This window comes from Arachis hypogaea, chromosome 10 (assembly GCF_003086295.3).
Source record: "Arachis hypogaea cultivar Tifrunner chromosome 10, arahy.Tifrunner.gnm2.J5K5, whole genome shotgun sequence".
Classification (NCBI taxonomy): Eukaryota; Viridiplantae; Streptophyta; class Magnoliopsida; order Fabales; family Fabaceae; genus Arachis; species Arachis hypogaea.
Window position 1 is genome coordinate 105669987 of NC_092045.1, and position 23548 is coordinate 105693534.

At 36.3% G+C, this 23548-nt stretch overlaps 1 protein-coding gene and 1 long non-coding RNA gene across 3 annotated transcripts; one reads left to right on the forward strand and one right to left on the reverse strand.

The window, feature by feature from the left end:
* Positions 1 to 2047: 2047 nt before the first annotated feature.
* LOC140175891 (uncharacterized) lies at positions 2048 to 6441 on the reverse strand. Of its 2 annotated transcripts, XR_011866873.1 has the most exons (4): positions 5927 to 6441; positions 3722 to 5609; positions 2479 to 2555; positions 2048 to 2254 (listed from the first exon to the last, which is right to left on the reverse strand). It is a non-coding gene; the product is annotated as an uncharacterized lncRNA (long non-coding RNA). The 2 variants fall into 2 exon arrangements; XR_011866872.1 differs by having other exon boundaries at positions 3722 to 6441.
* A 9676-nt stretch (positions 6442 to 16117) lies between these two features.
* Positions 16118 to 22454, forward strand: LOC112716292 (bystin). The gene is made up of 12 exons (XM_025768168.3): positions 16118 to 16452; positions 17131 to 17505; positions 17725 to 17851; positions 17961 to 18012; positions 18152 to 18479; positions 18860 to 18939; positions 19575 to 19622; positions 20430 to 20576; positions 20813 to 20885; positions 20964 to 21039; positions 21343 to 21442; positions 21947 to 22454. The coding sequence occupies exons 2-11, from the start codon at positions 17182 to 17184 to the stop codon at positions 21420 to 21422; spliced, it is 1335 nt and encodes a 444-aa protein (XP_025623953.1). The 5' UTR covers positions 16118 to 16452; positions 17131 to 17181; the 3' UTR covers positions 21423 to 21442; positions 21947 to 22454.
* Positions 22455 to 23548: the final 1094 nt, after the last annotated feature.

Here is a 23548-nt window from a genome sequence, read left to right on the forward strand (position 1 = left end):
GGAACCCACTCATTTTGGGTTATACATTGGACAAATTGGTATAGTCATGTTCTTTTCGAGCACGTGGTGCCCTCACAACATCCTCTAGATATTTACATGCATTGGTACCGAGGTACATATGGTGCCCACTTGCATTTGTCAGATCTCGTATTGCAAGAGAATCAACAAGATCAACCACCGCTACCACAACTGCCATCATTGGATACGAGACCTTGACCTCGCACTTCCTCTGGCAATTACGGAGGTAGACTTTCTATTGAATCGAGTATGAGTGATGATGCCACAAAGGGGATCATATAGAGCGGGAACTCACGTCGTATTCCAATAGGTCTAATTCATGAGAGCAACCAGGTAGTTGATGATGAGGCTGATAACTATCTGGTTGACCATCCGGACGAGGATAAGAATGAGGATGAGGATGAGGATGAGGACAAGCATGAGGATGCAGATGATGCTGATGATGAATTCCTTGTTAGTTGGTAAAGTAATTTCCTTGTTAGTTGGTAAAGTAATTTCCTTGTTAGTTTGATTTGATTAGTTCGTTATTGAATGTGTAAATGTTTTCATAGGTACAAACACAAGCGAAAAAGAAAAAGGATAGAACCTTAAAGCTGATTCCCCACGTCGGAGCGCTAATCGATATACTTCGTCCGTATTTAACAGGGTTGCAAAGAAATGCAAGAAATTATACAAAGATGTAAAATGGGCGATGAAAAAATAATGTGTGTATTGGACTTCCTTACTTAGAATGTGTTTGTTGTTTATTGTATCCGGTTTGTTGAACTATGACGATGACTATGTTAATTCTTTTTATGTCATTAACTATGCTAGTGGACTTTATGTCATTAACTATGTTACTTCACTGTATGTCAGCGTTCACTTTATGTCAATATATTAAAATTCCAAAGTCATACAATAACATCACACACGAAATACAATAACATCACGAACGAAAATGCAATTTGGATGGAGTTTTATTGGGTGGTCGGACCTACACTTGCACCACCACATTGACGACATCTGCTACGGCTGTGGCCTTTGACCCCGCATTGCTTACATCGCCTAGGACCACGCACCATCCGAGTGCCCATCTCATTTAAGAAACGGGTCATCCTTGGCCGACCTTTGGATACCCGTCTGAAGAACGGATTACCTACGAATTGAGGTCCATGATAAACAGGCCATATTGTGGGATTTCCTAGTGGCCTATTCCTAACTTTGTACACTCTACGAACTTGGTCCATTTTGTAAACATCATGAACATATAGATGGGTCAAATTCTACCCATGACTTTATTGCTTCTGCAATTGTGTTGGAATCCAACTTCGAATGATCTTAAGAAATGGTGGTCCTAGTATAGGTGTGACTACCATTGTACCTCCTTATCTCCCAGCAGTACTTCACTACAAGAAGAACACCCATTCAAGTACATTTGAAAAGTATAGCCAAAAATGAAAAAAAAATGATGCCTTAGGTAGTAAAGGCTACGCTTTTTAGGCTTTGGAGACGCTTTTGTGGGGAATGCCTATAGCAGCATTGCCTATTCTCAAAGACTACACTTTTCTGTATCAAAGGCTACACTTTTGGCCTTTGAGAATATGGTGCACTGTTTAAGTGATGCTGTTCAGGACCAAAGACTACGCTTTTCAACACTAATGCTTACCAGAATTCAAAAGAATAGGCTACACTTTTCAAGGCTATTGCATCATTTTATAAACGTAATAAATAGTATACCTATAGCTACTCTATATAAGTGTAGCCTTTTCTCCCTCATTTTTTTTAATTTCTATATATATATATATATATATATATATATATATATATATAAAGAAATTTCTAATAATCTTTTTATCTAAAACCTAATATTTGAGAATATAATTATATATATAGTCATGTATTAGTTAATTATTATAAAATAAACATAAATACATAATAATACCATACAATAATCTTTAAATAATAAAAATTATCCTTAATAAACAAAATATATTTATATAATGAACCAAAAATATTGGAATGATCATAATTTTGAGTATTTCACACGAAAATAAGTATACTCATAGCAAAATATGCATGAGAACTTATAGTTTACTACTAATAAACTAGAAAAATCAAAATATTATATCATACAATTGTATCTTCTAATAAAAGACATCATCATCAACCATACATCTTTCAATTTCGAACACTCTATCTTCGCCAATAAACTATCATGATAAACATCTCAATCTTCATTCACATATCGAGAATTATCCTGCATAATTATATAGAAAAATAATTATGATTTGAAAAAAGTGCAACAAGAAAAAAATAATTAACATACTAATCTTCTCACTACAACAAAATCACTCATTCAACTACACTTGAAAAGTCAAATTGCAACTTCAAAAATAACAAAACAAGTAAAATGAATTTACACATGAATTAATAGCTTGCCAATCATAATATGAAAAGAATAATGGAAAGTGTGTATCGTACCTTGTCATGACACTATTAGTTTTGTTTTGACAAAGTCTTCTTGGAAGCTTTAACCAAAAGTTTCAATCTGTTCGTTGCTAGGTAAAATTTCAAGATATTAAACCATATGTAAATATAAGAGATATAACATATTATACATATACCTAATATATTATACATATAAAAAATGAGCAAAAGAAACCTTAATATATTATTATTTAATTTTATATATTTTTTTAAAAATCGACTACTGATTTAGTACACTTCAGAAAAACAGCAAGCAGTAACCAATTTAGAAAAATCATATAAAAATCCCTCTTCGGTTGGATTCTCCTAAATTTTGGTGTGGTTGAACTAGACTTACCCATATTTCACCCAATTCAAGTCCCAGAGCATTTTCACTTCTCTAGAAAAAGTTATGCCTCTTGAAATATGGTTTTATTTTAAGGAAAAGGTGCCGTCACAGCAGTGAACAGCCCTGCTTCCAGAAGGCACAACTTTCTTTATAAAACTCGAATTGTCTTGAAATTTGGACATAAAATACTAGACATCCTAATTTTTCGCCCCTCTTTGGTTTCACCTCCATTGAGAGGTCAAAAATTGATTCCTAGCTTTTCTGTCACTCTAATCTTGCACTCTAACTTTCTTTTACCTATTGTGACTTGTTAGAAAGATTAAATCAGCCTCACGTGCTCAGGATTAATAAATCACCATTTTTTGGTCACTTTTCACATTTAAGCATACTCATATGAAATCAACAATTTCTGCATTACTCAACATAGTAATCCAGCCACAAATCACTTAAACAATTCACATATATTATCATTAATTTACTGCATTATATATAACAGATAGTCTAGCATCATCTCAAGTAATCATTAGCATGTGTCATCAATTAATTAAATCATGAAACTTGACTTTTAGCCTTTTAACAAATTCTGCACTCTAATAAACAGAATTTTCAGCATCATCATCATTCAATAAATCAAACACATCATTATTCAATTAGTCACAACCTCAATTCTAACATCCTAATTCTTACCTCTTTTTGTCAATTTTCAACAAAATCTTGACAACACTTTAATCAAATTTACATGATCCACCATTGCAACAGAGACTTTGTTACTAATAACAAAGAACAACATCTAGAAGATTATAATATGTCAATAGAGATTTAGATCAAGCAAATGGATCAATATTCAAATCAATCTTAAACTTTAACATCAATTAAAGTTTCCAGGTATTTTGAATGCATATCACTTACTTATAAAGGCAGTGATGAAGACTGGGAGTAGAGAGCAGAGCAGCATTGGCGGTGTTTCCAGTTCCAAATGGAGACTCGATCTGAATCATTGGCGGTTACCATTCATGGAATGCATTAGATGCAACTGGATCTTAATGCTCAATCAGCAGCAAATCAACAATTCATCATCATAATAAATAACTTCAAACAAATTCACTACCAAATTGAGAATCAAATAAACATCCTAATTGTGTACATTCCAAAAATAATGTAGAAGCCATGTCACACCCCTAATTATTGCATGCATTCATCTTACATTACATATATTACTTTTACAACTCAATCAAACTCGATTCATTAATAGAGAACTATAAGTGGAATCTTAAATTGGAATGAACAAAATAAAAAATGGACATATCAAAGCTGCATCCTTTGGCAATTATTAGAACCAATTGACCAACTCTAACTATGCCAACAACGGCCTCAACCATTAAAATAGGAAGGACTTTAAGCAGTTAATAGCTTTGGTTGTAGCTCTCTTCATTTTCCTTCAAATAAAATATCATTCAATTGAGTAAGTCATTTTCTGAAAATACTAATTGCAAGTCTTCGTTGTCTCTATAAACTTGAACTAGAACTGCAGTCTTGTACACAAACATCCCAAATATGACCGGCACAAATTGAAATGAACGATATATATTAATGCAAATGAGAATGTGTTTTGTCTAGTAATGTGCACTTTAAATATTTTATAGCATAAGTTTCAAATTTTACCTGAAAATCAAAGAAATCATTGGTAAAATACTGATGGGACAAACCGAAATACCATAGATTGCTGTTGGAATCACAAGCCCTGGAAATGAGAGGGACATGCTACAACCCTTTATCAACAACTTCAATGAATCTTGTAGGTCCTCACTTCTTATACCAATCTTTTTTCATGAGAACTTGTTCATCAAAATAAGGGATGATCAAAATAGGCCCCTTAGTAATTATGAAATTGTAAACAAGTTTGAGTTTTACTTCTTGGGTTTCTTTTTTTTGAATATTTGAGCAACAGATTCTGTAGAGAGAGGTTATCTATATGTTGATACAATAGTCAAAGGTACAAACAACTGCATCGCAGATTATATCAGTTTAATTGAATACCATAACAATCATTGGAAAAGCAAGCTGCTATTTTCTTCTCATCCACATAGAGAAGCACCTACTTGAAAAGAAATCACATTTGCTATAAAAAATTAAATAAATGCAAATCAAACCTGAAAAGGACTCCAATATCATAACTCACAGTAGCCTCCACATCATAAAGCAACAATAAAAATGATTGAGAGATTCAAAGTTACAATAAATCCTGCCACAAAGTATACTAGTAAAAAGGTTTCCTTTTAGTCACAATTTAATATACCCTTCCCAATTCCCAAAGACGACCCTTACTATAAGAAATACACTATCAAATTCAAAGTTAAAAAGTTACTCAATAATCCCTGAAGATAACTCTAAAATTGAAACCAAAACTCCAACTCTGTTTGGCACTAAGGAATCAACTTGCTTTACTTGCAAGCGTTTCTTATAGCTGTCTTGTGCAAAAAAGTTAAATTAAAATAAAATATTGGTGATAAATATGATGTCCAAATACATACAATTCTTAATTTACTAAAGTTCTGAAATTGGATAACAACAAGTAGCAGCTTGCTATCCTTGTACAATTCTTGACTTAACAGTGTTCTTTCCATGACTTCATCATCAATCATAGGGTGATACGAAGTCTTAGGCTCAGTAATTTTTTAAAGGGGGGTATTTAGTTGTTAATGTCTAAAGGTAAAACATTTCTGTATAACCTTATTTTTCTTTTCTTTTTTTCCCTATAGATAATCCATCAAATGCCTGCAGAAACATAGTTGCAAACCTGCAATGCCAAGAAAAATTGCCATCTTAAACAAAAAAATGATTAAACTTTCAAAGCAAAATGGCTACTAAAAATGTGCACTTAGATAGTGACAATAAAAAGGAAAAAAAAAAAACAAAAGAGGTGGAGTTCAAACTTGAAAGCACATCGTTTCACCAAGCAAAATGAAAAACTTGAGCAAGCAAAAGAAGTGATCTAATACAAACAGCATAAAAGGAATAAATCACATTGAACAGAAGGCAACTAAAAAAAAGAAGGTAGGTACATAGCTTAAACCAGTAGCTACAATGCAACTAAAAGAAAGAGTAATGCTAAACCTCGAACAGGGCTGTTGGATTGCAGATTTCATGGCAACGACCATTGATTCCATGAAGTACTCGAATAGTTGGGTACGAGTTCAGATGCGCCACAGACGGTGACAACCCGACACCCAAATTTAAAACCCTAAACCTCCAGAACCATGAAAATCAATACATACCTTGTCGACGACTGTGAGCACAGAGAGGACGATACTGAGCGCCGAAACGATGACGGTGAGCGCGTCGAGACTATGACAGTGAGTGCGCAGCGACAGTCAATGCAGAAGGGCAAAGCGACGGTGACTGGCGAAGTGGTGAGTGGTGAGTGGTGAGTGAGGGTGAGTGACGACGGTGAGTCACTTCAGTGAGTGACGAAAGTAAGTAGGGCGCGAAGGAGATGAGTTGAGTGGCGAAATCTTTCTGATGGCGAAGGGTGATGAGGGCGCAAACGAAGTGTGTGTTTTGGTGAAACGAAAAAACAAAAAAATTCACCAAGTGTCTGGCCTTTGCCCAAAACGCGTGTATTTGGCACTCCTGACATTAGGAGACACTTCTGAAGTGTACCCAAAATATAACAAATGGGTTGGTTTTTAAAAGCGCTTTCTTTGGTGTAAAAAGTGTACCCATAGCTATTCAGATATGGCTATGCTTTATAAGTGATATTTAAAATATCTAAGGAGTCACTTTTGAAGTGATGCCTCAATAGTGTTTCTTATTCTCTTATAAAAAGGCACCATGCGAAAAAGCGTAGCCTACTCTACGCTTTTCAAATGTAACTTAAAAAAAGTATAGCTGAATGGGTGTTTTTCTTGTAGTACTTCTTGGATATTTTGCTAACTCTGATCAGCCAATCACAACCTGCGCCATACTGGGTACATTTAGCATAGAATGTCGTTGGTTCTGACTCATGCACCCGATAATCTACACCTCTACGGATGGTATAATCTTTCATCGCCTTAATTTTTGCCTTCCTAGAACTGAATTCCATTCCTACGGTGAATTCACCATCCATCATAACAGGAAGCTCTGCTGCAATTACGCCACAAAATTTATATTTCCATAAATAATTCTTAAATATGTGTCTCATTAATATGATTTATTTATGATCCGTAAATCAAGAATAAATCATGCAAAAGTTAATAAATTAATCAACTAGGTCATCAAATGCTATTTAATAAATTAATAATCACACAAGAATGCAAAATACTAAATTCCTCAACATACATGTTTACTTGATAATTAAAAACTAAATAATAACTAATTATATGCTATATTTTACCTATTTATCGTTGCCTTAAATATTTGTCTCAAACTCAAAAATTTTGTATAAATCATAATTTAAAATTACTACATACCTATATTTATATATTGAGGAAACTCTGGTGTATGCATGGCCTTCAAATCCAACGACCACATGAAAGTCGGCTCCTCAAACAGCTGCTGGTTTGCTAGTGCATTTGCCACATCCGCCACATCTGCCTCCATAGCATCGTCAGCTTGATCTTCGTCTCCACCTGGATCAATGACCTCATAGTTATTTTCAAACTCTTTCTCGCTATCACTGTCGTAATTTTCCAATAAAATATCTCGGTCCATTGCAGACTGCTCGAACTCAATATACAGTTCGATGAACGATATTTGGGACCGACTTTCAAGATACACTAAAAATATTTCTTGCATGCTCGCTTCATCGATCACATATTTCATTTGAAATTGAACGAACCCACCAAATACAGATATAGGATATCTATATAGAATACATGATACTCTCCTATATATTTGAATTCATCTTCTAACAAATTCACACATTTTAAATCTTCAAATGACAGTGTGAATGGAATTATAATATCTAATGGATTTGCACACACAAATTTTACTCATTTAAATGTTTGTAATAAAATTTGACCATGATAATACACTTTTAACATCACTCTATCATCCATGATAATAGAGAAAAAGAGAAAGAGCAAAGACGAGCTTCAGAGATTTGAAGAGAAGAGTGTGAGAAGAAGAAGACGAAGTGGATAGCTCGGTTATGAAGTTGGTATATATAAAACTAAAATCGGACCCTCCGACCGCTTTCTTGATGGTTCAATTTTTTTTTTGAAAACTTAAATCAAACAGTCCGATTAGTAGCAAGGCCTGCCAAAAAATATTTTTTTGCGAGAAATCGGTGGGTCCGATTTCATTGTACAACAAAAATTTTGTCCTGTACACTAGAAATCGTTGGGTCTGATTTCTTTGGACAAAAAAATCGGTGGGTCCAATTTCTTTGCAAGCCAAATGTCTCCCCCAATTTGTGTACCCTCTCACCTCCAAGAAATCAGACCGTCTGATTTCTTCTCGTCAACTAACCGCCGTCACAACAGTGTAAAACACCCCTAACTTCCATAACTAGGCGTAACACCAAACTTGGTGTCATATCCAAAAAAATAGGTCCAAAATCCATCCTAATTTTTAGGGCAAAATGCACAATTAAACCAAATAGAGGACCAAATTACACAATTCTGCCAAATTCAAAAACGTTACTTGGATTTCCCAAAATCACCTTCTTATGTAATTTGAATGATCCCCATTCAAATTAGAAAAACCAACAGTAATTCGAATTAGACGAATTCGAATTAGTGGTGATGGTTGTAATTTGAATTTGGTCAATCCGAATTATGCATGCATGTAGTGTTAGGGTAGTTTGAATCAGAGTGATTCGAATTATGCATGCAAGGAGGGCCCTAGTAATTCGAATGAGTCTGTTTTGATTTATTTATAAATAATTTAAAATTGCCTGCTTCGAATTATCAATCCCTTAACGTGTATAAATATGGTGTGAACGTGAATTTCTCCCATTAGAGTGAAACAAAATGGCTAGTGAGGAGAGTTTTTTAGTCTTGGTGCACTATAGAGGGTTAATTAAGAAAAAAATACGTTCTGGTATTAAGCTTACCGATAAGGATCCCCTTAGTATTTCTCTGAAACCTACAACAAGCTTTGCTGATTTCCTGAATCCTATAATACAGAAACTGGGGTTACAAGGCGTGAAACGAGTTAAGATGTTATTCTATCTCATTTCAATCTCAGTTCTGCAAGATGATGTGAAATACACTTTGTTTGTCATAGGGACTGGTGAGGATTTGAAGGTTCTGTTCCATTGTCGTTGGCAGTTTCCAGAGGTCAAGATACCTGAGCTGTTGGCAAAGCTTGTAGATGGGGTCTCTAGCTCAGGTGGTTCAAACCGGAATATCCAAACTCTAGCAACGGCAGCCTGTTCTAGTTCGAGACCTGTTGTTGCATCTTCATCCGTGCCTGTGATTGCACCTGTGGAAATGGTGGTTGCCTCCCTGTCATTCGCAATTGATCTCAATTGCAGTGGTGTTGGAGAAGTTGGTATTATTGATAGGGCGCCGATTTCATTACAGCGTGGGGTACCGAATGGTATAGATGATGCATTGCCAGATGATGATGATGTGGAGCCGGACATCATTGTCGATGATAGTGGTGATGACATAGTAGCGAGTAATCCAGCTAGGGATAGCGGAGTGTCCAGCTTAGGGACTCAGCAGTACCCCCTGCACTTTTCATCTTTGGACTTGGATACGATGAGACAGGAGGAGATTTATGGCAAACTTATTAGATTTGGTGCCAAAGATACTTTGGGTACCGAAGGTTTATCAGAGTTTCAGGTTGGTCAACAGTTTCAGGACAAAGAGGAGGTCGTGTTAAGCGTGAAGACATATAGCATCCGACGCGGGGTACAGTACAAAGTGGTGGAGTCCGATTATCGAAAGTACCTTGGGAAGTGTACGGAATTTGGCAATGGGTGCACATGGTTGATTAGGATCAGTCTCTGCCAATGTAGGGGTATTTATGAGCTAAAATGGTACAATGGACCTCTTACTTGTCTGGCCACGTCGATCTCGAACGATCACAAGAGTCTGGATTATCATGTGATCTCGGCATTCATCTTGCCAATGGTTAAAGCTGATGCAGCCGTCTGTATCAAGGTACTGCTGAATGCGATAGAGGCACATTTCGGGTTTAGGTCGACTTATAGGAGGGTTTGGTTGGCTAAGCAGAAGGTCATTGCACAGATTTACGGAGATTGGGATGAGTCATACAATGAGTTGCCGCGATGGGGCTTAGGTGTGCAGATGACGATGCCTGGTAGTGTTGCAATGTTGAAGACGAGTCATGTGCGAGTGGGTAGGCAGGTGGATGACTCACAAGCCTATTTTCACCAGCTTTCTTGGAAATTTCCACCGTGTATTGAGGCATTCCGGCATTGCAAGCCGTTAGTCAGTATCGACGGGACCTACCTGTACGGCAAACGGGGTACGTTGCTAGTTGCGATTGCATAAGATGAGAACTCCAACATCCTGCCTATGGCATATGCACTCGTGGAAGGTGAGAATGTTAAGTCTTGGTCATTTTTCCTATCCCACCGCCGCCAGCTCGTGACTCCGCAGCTAGGTATTTTGGTGATATCAGATCAACACAACGGTATCAAGGCGGCACTTGAGGCTCTCGACGGAGGTTTACTACCACCTGTTGTATACCGTGCATTCTGTATTCAACATGTGGCCGTAAATTTTGCCCTAACTTTTAAGGGTAAGGATGCACAGAGGCTTCTGGTGAATGCGACGTATGCTAAGACTAAGGTTGAATTTGATTACTAGTTTTATATTCTACGAACCGAAGACCCTGCCATGTGTGACTAGGCTAACAGAATTGAGTATGTGATGTGGACTCAGCATTAGGAGAAGGGTAGGAGATTCGGACATATGACGATGAATATCTCTGAGTGTGTCAATTCCATACTGAAGGAAGTCAAGAACCTTCCGGTTTGTTTACTGGTAAAGTCCACCTATGTGAGGTTGGCCGAGCTATTTGTTCGCAAGGGGAGAAAGGCAGAGGACCAGTTGGGAATCGGACAGCAGTTTAGTCAACATCTGGTGAAGTCTATAGAGGCTAATCTGAAGATGTCGAGGTGTTTCATAGCGACTTTGTATGACAGAGTTAATTCTGTGTTTACTATCTCCGAAACCACGCCTATTGGGTCCTTCTCACTTGGTAGTTATAGAGTGTCACTTAGGGCTCAGACATGTGATTGCGGATATTTTCAGACACTTCATTATCATTGCTGTCATGCCTTAGCAAGTTGTGCGTATTCACGGCTTAGTTGGCAACCCTATATGCATCAAGGGTTTTGCCTTAGCTTGGTGTTCAGCATGTATCGGATCGGATTCACCCCTCCAGTCCCTGAGGGTTTTTGGCTACCATATGATGGACCCACAGTCATACCGGATCCCTCCAAAAGGTGTGCGACTAATGGGCATCCCAAGACCACCATGATTCAGACTAACATGGATGAGGTTGACCCAAACAGACCTAAGAGATGTGGGGGCGGCCTAGATGGTTCTGCGCTAGCCTCTGGGGCAACAATGTAGGCGGATGGAGGAGTACCACCCAGAGCAAAATACTTCTGAATCGGACTCGACGGAGGCTCGTTCAGGTCCACATCTAGGTGTGAATGGGTCCCGTTGGCATGTGATCTCTGACGTGCTACCTCATCCTCCTGCATTATGAAACTGATCTCCTCTAGAAAGTGCGATCCTCTAAAGTCCACCTCAAGACCGTCACTGGTTAGCAGGTTTGACAGAAGCTGACTTGGACTAACCCATGTCTCGCTCTCATAAACAGCCTAGTCATCACTGGGGACACTAACAAAGTAATCGCCGAACGGCCCTCCTCTATCTCCCCCGCCAACCTCGCCCAAATCATCACCCACACCAGAACCATACCAGTTTCCACCATGGGATCCTCTACCACCGCCGCCATGCGCACCGCCGCCATGCGCACCTCCTCCAAGTCCACTCCCTATCCCACTGTCACCTCCGCCATCATGCCCGCCATCATCTCCACCATCATCCCCATCATGATCCCCACCATCATCATCCTCGTCAACACTGTGCTATCATCATGTCCACCTCTCCCCCTATATCCAACTCTAACTCGACGAGCACCTCCCCTAGCCTGTGCAACACGGCCCCTACATCGTCTACCACCTCTCCCTCTGCCTTCTCCGCCCGACATCGCATGCTCGAGCCACCGAGAAAGAGCTCAGGTGAAAGGAATCTCCTGCCATGCTGGCTCCACCAATCCATAAACTCATGCGACGACTTGGGTCTATCAAACCAAAGCATATGATTCGCCCGGTTGTCCCAATTTAGGTGCCAAAACTGCAAGCTGTGTGGGAACCAACGATCACCACCTTTGCCATCCTTCGACATCAAGAAGTCGATGTCTAGTGCGGCTCGGGGTCAAGGCTGTACTCCACCAAACTGCAGTATTACCCGATCTATCTGGTACCATTTTATGACAGCAAAATATATCAACACTGTCACAGACCTCCATAACGCCATATGCCGAGACTCCAATATCTCCAATGCACAACTTGAGCTATGTCATGAGAGCTATATGGCATCCAAATGAACTATGAATAGAAAAAGTTAAGAAACGTCATCGTTGATTATACAGCGTTGCTAATCTAAGAGATATTTTAATTATAAGGAATGGTTGAAATACTCACATTCCCAGCTTGTAAGAGATCTATACTGAGCCTATAACTCGCAACTTGAGGTCCCTTCTCGCTCGCTGTACGGTTGTGACCTGACCACCTGCAACCCACACCCAAGTTATCACTAAATGAAGCTAACACCAAATAATAGAATAGAAAAATTGTGAATAGGATAAAATAATAGCATATAATGAACCTAAAACCTAATAATTGTGACAAATAAAGCATTTGAATATAATAGTATCTCGAGGACCGAATGTATCATATCCAGCGGGTCTGAATTTAGGAAACTGCCAGAAGATCCTTGACTGAAGTAGCTGTAACGGTTCGGGTAACTTCACCATGTGTATGTTCCCCACGCGGCACATGCAATGATATAACCACGAGAGAGCAGCCGATTCCCAGCTGTACCTACCCATGTCCTCAAGCCTGACTATGTATGGCAGCCACCTAATGTGAATGCGAGTACCAGACTTATCACCAAATAGCTGAGTCTCCAACAACATCATGATATAGGCCCAGACATACCTCCTAACAGTGGGCTCATCGGCTCCATCAGAAATCTCTCCAAAATGTCTCCTGGAACCAACTGCAGTTCACTACAAACTTCTAGATGCAATTTGTAGGAGGCAATACACCCAGTAGCTCCTCGAACCATGCCCAAGCTGGGCGACCACCGTCGATGTACGTCTGAAAATCTGTCAGGCAACCACTAACATAACGTCCATTGATCGGCAACCCTAACTGGTACGCCACGTCCTGTAGTATAATCGTGCACTCCCCGAACGGCATATGAAACATGTGCGTCTCCAGATGCCAGCGTTGCACGAGTGCACTAACTAGGGGCTCATCCAGCCTAAACCAGCTCTCGCTTAGCCTCGCAAGATGGTATAAATCGGCCATCTGCAAGTATGGAATGTACCTGTCGTCTAGGCGCATACCCTGCTGCCATCGCATGCTCGTGATACATCGGTGGACTGCATAAAGAACATATCACATTGTCTCTCAACTCGGAACATATTTATACAACATCATTCACCAATGCATATCTTAATTCAAATAATACAACTTGTACTCTACTAAATAATGTTACGCGTTAAGATGGAAAATAACATCATATATACATCAAACTGGGCCTAATAAAAAAATATTTTCTTAAAAATAGTATAATATGAACATAAAAAATTTACTTCAATGATTACTATTCATGTTAACAAAAAAAATCTTACTCTAAATAAGTTTCACCCTCCGCTATCCTTACTACTCATACTTTAATTTTCTATTTATTTGTAATCACTAATAAACCACTAATATAACAACTCTATCAAACTTAACAACGGTAAATAATGACTACCATTATAACAAACCAAAAGACAAAAATATAAAAACAACACATTAAATCCTATTTTAAAAGGAAAAGTGTAACATTTTAACTTTTAGCACATCATGATCGTACCAAAATTTCAGACGTTACTTACCTCTAAACCTTTTTATTATATACTATCTTTATTTAATATTGAGCCTTCGCAAATACGAACTGATAATTTAATTAAGAACTCGAAAGGAGAGTTTATTTAAATCACTTAACCATAAAAAGTATATATTCACATAGTTTTATATACATAGACTTATGTCAAAGAACCTCAATTACAAATCATACACCTCTAAAAACTAAAAACAATAAATGATGAGGGGGAAATGAATTCTAACAACTCAACTCGTGAATATAAATATAATCTGCTATGCTCCTGTAGCTCCGCATTAAACTTTCGCACCTGTAGCTAAAAGGGGGGGTGGAAATAGGGGGTAAGAACTGAGGAGTTCTTAGTAGGATTGGGGTTGGAAGTTTAGTTCATTTTATATATACTTGGTCAGGAATAACAGTCAACAAGGGACAATCCAATTCAACAATTATAGAACACAGAATTCAAACAGCCATTTAGCACACTCACAATTACAAGAAACACACTCACAAAAAAATATGCGCAAACAAGTATGATGCATGCCTAGTCTTATACAGGCCATGAGCTCATGTGTCGGTTTATTGCCCGATTTTCAAAACTGGTCATGAGATAAGTGTTTCGTACCGCTGTCTTTATCTCAGCCAACATCTCCTCTATGAGTGTTACGTATTGCCGTCCTCATTGGGAAACCTTCTTTTTCGTCTATAGTGAGCGTTACGCATCGCTGTTCCCACTAGACACTTAGCCCTAAGGCCCAAACAGCACTCAATTTCTTTTTAATCTTTGCTCTCTACTCTACTACAACAGAGACCTCTTTAATTAATACATTTTTTTCTATCCGCTCTACTGTGGTAGACGTTCATCAAATTCTTTTAATTTTTGTTCTCTGCTCTCCTATGTCAAAGATTCCTTTAATTAATATTTTATTTTCTATCTGCTCTACTGTGGCAGACATTCATTAAAATTTTTTCAGTCACTGCTCTCTGCTCTTCTGTGGCAGATATCCTTTTACTTAATATATCATTCTCTTCTTGTTCTTGTTCTTTTTCTTTTCTTTTCTTTCTCATATTTCTCTTTTATTTTCTTACTTCTTTTCTTTCTCTCTTCTTTTCTTTCAATCTTTTAATTCTTTATCATAATTCAACTTCACACTCTTCGTTCACTTTTTTCTAATATCTTATGAAAAAGAATCATAAAATTCTTAAATCAACTACGTTCTTTAAAGCTTTTAAGAGTTCTTCTATTTGTTCTTCTCTAACTTAAATATTTTTAATAAAATGACAACAATAATATAAATCTTAGTTTAAATGGTAAATAATATATATATATAAAATACCCATTTTTACCTCGTACTTTATTTATTACCCAAAATATCCGCAAACTTATATAATTACAAATTGTACTTCGGTTTTTATATACAAATACAATGTTACCCTTCAAAAATAAAGTTTAAATATTAATCTTTCTCTTATACTAAAACCGAAACCCTGAGCCCTTTCCTTTTAAAATATTACTTGTATTTTAATCCGTTTTTTTTTTAGTTTTTCGCCTACCAATTTTCCTCAGATTTTAATTTAATATTTTAACCACCAAATCTCATCAATTTTCTCAAAATATCATATCGGAACAGTCCCAAAACCATTAAAACAACCACAGCTGAGCTGTTCCTCATAGTCGAACCAACAAATCACAAACAACAAGAATTTAAAATAAACTCATTCAAACTCAAACAATAATCAACCAAATCAACATTCACTTATCGAATTCACATTTAATTATTATAAAGTTACTAAACCCTACCTCCGTACGAAATCAAAACCACAGAAACTCCGAAGAAGCCTTTTGATCGAGCTGCTAAAGAAGACAACGTCAAAAATCGTCTGTGCATCTTAGAACTCCAATTGGTCGAATTTAAGAGGAATGGAAGCTAAGTGACTGTCAACTTCTTCCGAACAAAAATGGCACCAACATGTAGAGGAGAAAGATATTAATACTTTTATCATATTAGATTTTTTATTGGAGTTATAGATCTCAAGAAATCGAATGTCGAAGGTCGGAGGTTCCATAGTTTCTCATTCTCTCTCAAAAAATCGAACGTTTAAGCCGTGTGTAATTCAAAACAACCTGTTTTAAATTACTATGTGTAATAAATAGTGGGCTAGTTCGAATTAGGTTGATTCCACCTAGGGTGAGTTACGTGTGTAGAATATCCCTTCTAAGAACAGTAGGACACAAACCCTAAACCCTATTGTCATTCTCAGCTCACTCCTCACTCTCAGGCTTTCAGCGGGAGAACGGCGCTCTCCTCCATACTCCACTCCTTGTCTCCGCCCTCCTCCAGCTCCGTCGCCAGTGCCACTCACCAGCACGCCGTCTGCGCCTCTAGCACCATCGTCGCCCCAGCAACCCAGCACGCGTCTGCTCTTCCTCCGACAACGTCTGCTCCTCCGTTTTCCCTCCAGCCCCTCCTACGTGCATCAGGAAATCAAAAGATTTTTTTAATACTAAATGTAAGATTTAATTACATTTATTTCAAATTAAAAATTATTGAAGTTTTTTTTTTAAATTTGTTTAAACTAAGAACTCTCCTATTGACCATTGATTCAAGAAATTTAATGTTATTCACTAAAAATATTCATTTCCAGGACAATGATTCTTCTGACCTTGTTAATTTTTATGTAAATATTGTTTATTATCCTTTGCCGTTTGTGTTTCCATTTAACTGATTTTGCAAAACCTTCTTATCCAATTTATTTGAGTTTGTTCATCTAAGCTTAGAAGCCAAAAGATTTTGAGATTGCGTCCTTTTTGACTGAAACATTCAACAATCCAACAGTTTAGCTGCAAGATACAATAATATAAATCAGTATTAGAAGAGGAAAAAAATTATCACCATTGTTGCTGTTCGGGGGAAGCTCTTAAACAAATAGGAATATCGTTGCTGTTTGTTATGGATTTATTTGTGTTTCCTTATGCATGCACATTGCTTTTTCATTGATCATAGGAAAAAATGTCTTAGTGACAATTAGTTTGAGTTTTAATGCATTTTTTATGTAAAATTTTGTATTTTCCTAATTATTGTATCATCCACTGGTTGAACTAATGACCATATGCTGATATGCCTCAACATTGTTAATCACTTTGTCAAGATTTATAACCACTTTTTTCTTTCCCATTGCTTCTTGCAGAAAGAAAAACCAATAGTTTTCAGTTTTGGTGGATAAGAAGAGGCTTCATCAATGGGTAAGAGGAAGGAAAGGATTCACAATCCGGAGCCGTTTGTCCCTGATGGCACTGAGTCTGTGAAGTCGAAAAAGCGAACGAAAGCTCCCAAACAGCACCAGAAGGAAGCCAAGTTGATTGCTTCGAACATCACCTCAAAGATCATGAAGGAAGCTTTGATTCAGCAGAAGGAGGTTGATGAGGAGGAGGAGGAGGAGCAGAATGCCAAGAGTTCGTTCCATAGAATTGAAGAGCCGCCCGTGGTCATTGAAGATGAGGATGGCGATATCGATAACTTTGAAGGATTTGATGAGACGCAGAGCCACTTTGCTGGATATGAAGTGAGTGGACGCTCTCATTGATGCAAATTCCTCATTTGTAGCACTTTTGAGAAATTAGGAACTTTGAATGCCCTGCATCTTGAAGTGCAAATTGTTATATGCCTATTTATATTGGTGAACTATTTTGGACAAAATTAGGAATTTAGGAGTATCCAGCCTGTGTTGAATGTGCCCTAACAGTGTGTTTGATTGTTCCTTGTTCACAATATTGAAATTCAGGAGAATATTAATGAGGAGGACGAGAGAATAATAGATACTTTCTTGTCAAAGCAGCCGGGTCAGCAGAAAACACTTGCGGATCTCATTGTTGAAAGGATAAAAGAAAAGGATGGTTCTGTTGCTTTGGGTATCATTAAAATTCATCCACTTTTCCTTTTTGACTTTTGTTATCTCCTTTTCTTTTGAGGTTTGATTTTTATTCTTTCACATTATTTATGATTTTGTTCTTTGTCCAGAAAATCAATCGGTAACTAAATTGGACCAGTCCGTAATTGACTTATACAAGGGGTAATTGCAAATCCAATTCAATTTTCTATGTTGATATAGAGTTCAAATGGACAACTTCCTTTGTATTGAGATTGTTAGCTCCTTGTTTTGTGCTTTTGATATCATGCCCAACTGATTTTGTCTAATTTTCTCTTTGCAGAGTGGGGACAATACTTAGCACATATACGTCTGGAAAAATACCCAAGGCAATCAAACCCATCCCTTCCATGCCACAATGGGAGGAGATATTGTATCTGACCGAACCTGAGAATTGGTCACCACATGCTTTCTATCAAGTAACTAGGATTTTTGCTTCTAATTTAAATGCGAAAAAGGCAGAACGGTTCTACAAACTTGTCTTGCTGCCAAGAGTGAGAGAAGATATAAGGAAAAATAGAAAGCTGCATGAAAGTGTATATCATACTCTCAAAAAGGCATTTTACAAACCTGGTGCATTCTTTAAGGGAATTTTGTTACCACTGTGTGAGGTATGCAGTTATTTATACTTTGCATTGCATTGACCTTTTTGTGATATGCAATGCAAAATTGATTTGAACATATAGTAAATATTCTTTAAGCTTTTGGCACATTTGAAGACTTTTTTGTTTCTAAATTTCAAGCAGTTTAAAAGAGCAATTTATATCAGGATTAATTTGGGTGGAACTTCTGTATAATGAACAAAAAACATTTAGGTTTTATATAATGAACAAAAACATTTACGTTTGTTAATGATCATAATTTGTTATTTAGTTATTGGAGTCAAATAAGATTCATAATACAAGTTTGCATGAACTATACTACCAATGCAATCTACAACTCAATATGTTAATTCATTTTTCTTGTGAAAATTTACATTTTTCTCCTACAGTCTTGCACATGCACGGTTAGGGAAGCAGTCATTATTGGAAGTGTCATGGAAAAGGTTTCTATTCCTTCATTCCATTCTAGGTATGTGAACTTTGTCAATTATTCCTTGTGAAGTTTCTATAGTTCACTAAAATTTGTTGTATAGTGGTTTTTTTTAGTTGGAGGAAAACAGCATTATTGGAGAAAGGATAGTGTAATTATTTACATTCCCTTTGATATTCGATGCTGTTGATTGTTTGATGGATGTTTGGATTTCCAGAGGCATCTAATTAAAAGAGTGGTGGTGCTATTTAGCGGTGTTGGCCATTATTCAAAAATCAGTAGTGGAATGAGGGGTGAAGTTTTAGGGAGAAGTTTATAATGTTCAATAATTGGTTTGTGTATATGTGCTCTTCAAGGCATGATGCACCTTAGCAAGATGCATGGTGGACATTGCCCAAATTTAAACCATGATGTGGGTTGACATAAATATTATTATTGCAAAACAGTTTGATGTCAGCTTTGAGCGGTAACAACAAAAGGAAATCGATCTTGTTATACAATATTATAGTGGCAGGATAGCCTTGCGTTTGCTGCTAGTCAAAGTTTGAGAATTTACTGTTAATATTGGATACCTGGTGCAAAAATTTTCATGTAGAATATGCCAGAAGTTTGAATGAGTATAAATTGATTTGTTTGAATGCAAGACTCACCTAAAACTCTCAATCTATTTACAGTGCTGTGCTATTGAGGCTGCTAAGGATGGAATATTGTGGCACCACAAGGTATTTACTTTTGTAACCATTTATTTATTTTGATGACAAAAGATTTTATTAGGACATAAAAGAGCAAATAGAAAGAAAGAAAGGAAAATAGATCCACCCAAATAAAAAAAAAAAACCATGAAAAAAATTACATCAGTGGGTAAGTGGGTTATATCTTTCTAGTCTCAACATGTTTGAGTGAAAGTCCTCTGAAGACTATGTGCTTTACACTAAATAGATACTAGATGCCTTGTTCTATCTCAGATAGAGCATAATTTGTTTAGATATATATGCATATATTTCCAAAGGTTTTATCTCTTGCTCTTTCTCCTATGCCCATATACATGTTCATAAGATGCATACATAACGACAATAACATCAATTGTGAATTGTTATATTAAAAAAATGAAATAAAGGTAGTCTTTAATAATTAATGAATTGATATTAATATTAATAATTAATAAATAATATAATATAATTCACTAGAAAATGTTACATGTAACATCAAAGTTTGGGGTTATAACTAGGAGTAGGAGGTTCGAATATTGGAAATGGAGTGAAGTTCTTGTTGGGAGGGACAGAGCCACCCTTCCTTTGGGACCTCTACAGATTGAGCTGGATTAATTGGATTCTCCATAATAGGGCCTAGTGAACCAATGCTCTTCTCCCAAAACATTGGATTCAAAATATGTGGGTCAGCCTTAATGCATTCCGATTTAATTATGTGCTCTGTTCATGTCTTAAATGATATAGCACTATAAATCGTCTGATCAAAATAGCATTTCTTCCTTAATATGTCATGGCAATTAATTGTGGTAATCATTGCAGCTATTTCATAAAGATTTTATTGGAGAAGAAATATGCCTTGCCATATCGGGTTGTTGATGCAGCAGTGGCTCACTTTATGAGATTTCTTGACGACATTAGAATAATGCCTGTTATATGGCACCAGTCACTTCTTGCATTTGTGCAGAGGTAAGTGATTTGTCATTTTCCTTGATTATTTGATATCAATGTTTCTTCCCACTTGGTTAATGTTTTAGAAAATACTTTTTTGTGTTATTAAATGTTCTTAGAGTCTTGATGTCCATCAATTTGTTGCCTTGTATGCTTCCCATGTGCTCACACACTAATTTGTTGTCTATGCCTTAATAATCTACTCTGTCCAGCAGGCCTTCTAATCTAATATTCTACATCGATGTCTCTTTCAGGTACAAAAATGAGCTGCTAAAGGAAGACAAGGATAACTTAAGGATTCTACTTGAAAAGCAAAAGCACAGATTAGTGAGTTCTGTAACCCTGATTGGGCTGCTTTCCCTGCGTTTTTGGTTTCTGCTTATAATTTACTTTCCCTTGCTACAGATTACACCTGAAATTATTAGAGAGCTGAACCACAGCCGAAACCGAGGTGAAAAGGAGGAAGATGTCATGTCAATCTATATCCTTTTGTTAAGAGTCTCTAAATGTTGAGGTTGCAAAAAAAAAAAAAAAATAATTCTGTTATATGAATAATTTATAGTGGGAAAAGATGAGCATAAACTTTTGCAAGACAAGCTAATTAACTTTGCACTCTGGCTATTGCATGGACAGTTTTTAAGCAATTTTCAATATTGAGAAATAAAAGATCATGTTTTAAGCGTAACATGTCTAGCTCTAAATATTATGGAACCACCTAATTATGATTTTGTTTGTCCTTTTATACCTCCCGCCGTACATGTTATTTCCTTGACACACCCAGTACCTTCGCCGATGTCTGTGATTATCAAGCCCATCCAAGAAGATCGTTTTGATATTCCAGAGGTTCCAATGGAGGAGGACTAATTAGTTGTTGTATGGATCTGGTACAATCTTTAGATTGTGTTATATTAGTAATTTGTTTCAAGTTTCAATGCTGTTGTTAGTTGTTACTGATTCATCTTTTTGTGAAGTTGTGTTGATTAATTGTTGGTTGATTGAATAAATATTTTATACGACACTAGTGTAACAGGAGTTTGGATTCTCTGTAGTGAATGAGGATAATTTGTTGGTTGATTGAATAAATATTTGATATGACAATAATATTTTAGAATTTAAACTTCCATAGCATAAATTGTTGGTTTAGTCATTACTAAATAGTAAATACTGCCTAGTGTGTGTAGTTTTTTTTTTTTTTTTTTTTTTTTTATATATCATATCAGCATTGAGTTCTGGATTAAATAGGTTATTTATTTACCTTCCAAAACTTTTGGTGAATGTATGTGTTGGTTTAGGCGTTTAGCTTTGTACAATTTTGAATCTTTACCTTTTATTTATTTAGATATTTAATTTAGATTTTTAAGCCTTGAAATACTAGTTTTCCATCGCAGGTCATTGCTGTTTTTTGTTTTTTGGAGAGAACAAGAGTTTGGACTTGCAGTCATCTTGAGTCAGTGGGTGGTATATTATATTGAAAGTTTTGCTTTGAGGTTTTGACACATGGAAATTCACTGGATCTACTTAGAACAGTATCATTTTCCATTAGAGTAGCAAAAATGCAAAATATAATTCAACATGTTGAAGGCAAAATTACTATAATTTTTTTTCTAATTTTTAATATCAGTTTTCTTTTATTACCATTTTGAAGGATATATTATTAGTCCCTAGGGTGGCAGGCAGGTGGCTCCACATTGTGTTACTGCTACCGCCAATTTTGGTCCATAACTTGAATATTGTTATTTGTTAAATGTTATTTATATTTTACTTCTAGGCAAATACAGCGATAGATGAGTGTTTGTCCAAAACTCCAAATGCTGAAGTTGTAATTAATTGAATTTTTGCATGGCATTGACCGTGCTGATATGTGATGAATAGACGCATGGATAACATCTGAGAAAATGTTCTTTCTCTGTAACGCAAACCCAATTCTTTCAAGTTGAGGAAGCTGTCATTTTTATCACACAAGCCTCCCGTGGATCGATATCCACCTATGAAAGCGTTTGCAAATTCACCAAGCTTTTACCATTTTGTCTTTGTCACCCACCAGTGTTTTGTTACTCATTCTCTTCATAAATCGCAAAGATGAATTGCATTTCTAATAATGTTTACCAAAGTTTATATCAAAATTTTATTTCAAAATTTTTTTTAGAATATATATTTAATATTTAGTCTGTTTTTTTTTTTGCATTTTAAATTTTTTAGGAGTTTATTTGTAGTTAGTATTTTTTGGGAATTATTTTTGTTAGCAATATAAATTTTCTAGTACTATTTTCTATCATGAGATGGTCAAACAAGACCTACATGTAAACGGTTTCTCTTTGTAAACATAATACATGACAGAATTCAATAGCGTCATTTGATTCATGTAGCCGATCTCACTTAGTGAGATTGTTGATGTTGTTTCTAGTTGTATTTTGATAGTTTATTCATATATTTAGTCTTCAACTCATTAGGGAGATTTATGACTTACAGCCACATCGATTTAATTCCATATTCAATTCACATTTTGTTATCAATTGCAACGATGATGGGTGCTTTTGGTATTCTATTAAATTTGTTGTCTTTGGTGTGATTTATGCACTTACTAAAATAGATCAATACTTATTATTTTTTATTGTGATTTTTACTTGTTTATTCCTAAATAACTCGTTGCTACTGTGATTTACCCATTAAAAAATTGGATAAGTATGATTTTAGTCCCCAACATAAAGGTTGAAAATTTATTTCGTCTTCGACATTTTTTTCACTTCAAAATGATCCCCAAAGTTTTACTTTGTTTTAAAATCGTCCACGAAAATACCCTTCCTTCTCCCTTCATCTCAAAATCAACCACCACCACCACTAGAATAGAAACTTACACCCAACCAGAACCACCACCACCATCACCAATATCATCATGGTCATCATCATCATCATCAGAAAAATCAAACAACATGCACTTTAAACAATAATCAACAACCAGAAATTTCACAAAAAGTCCAGTTCAGAAGAAG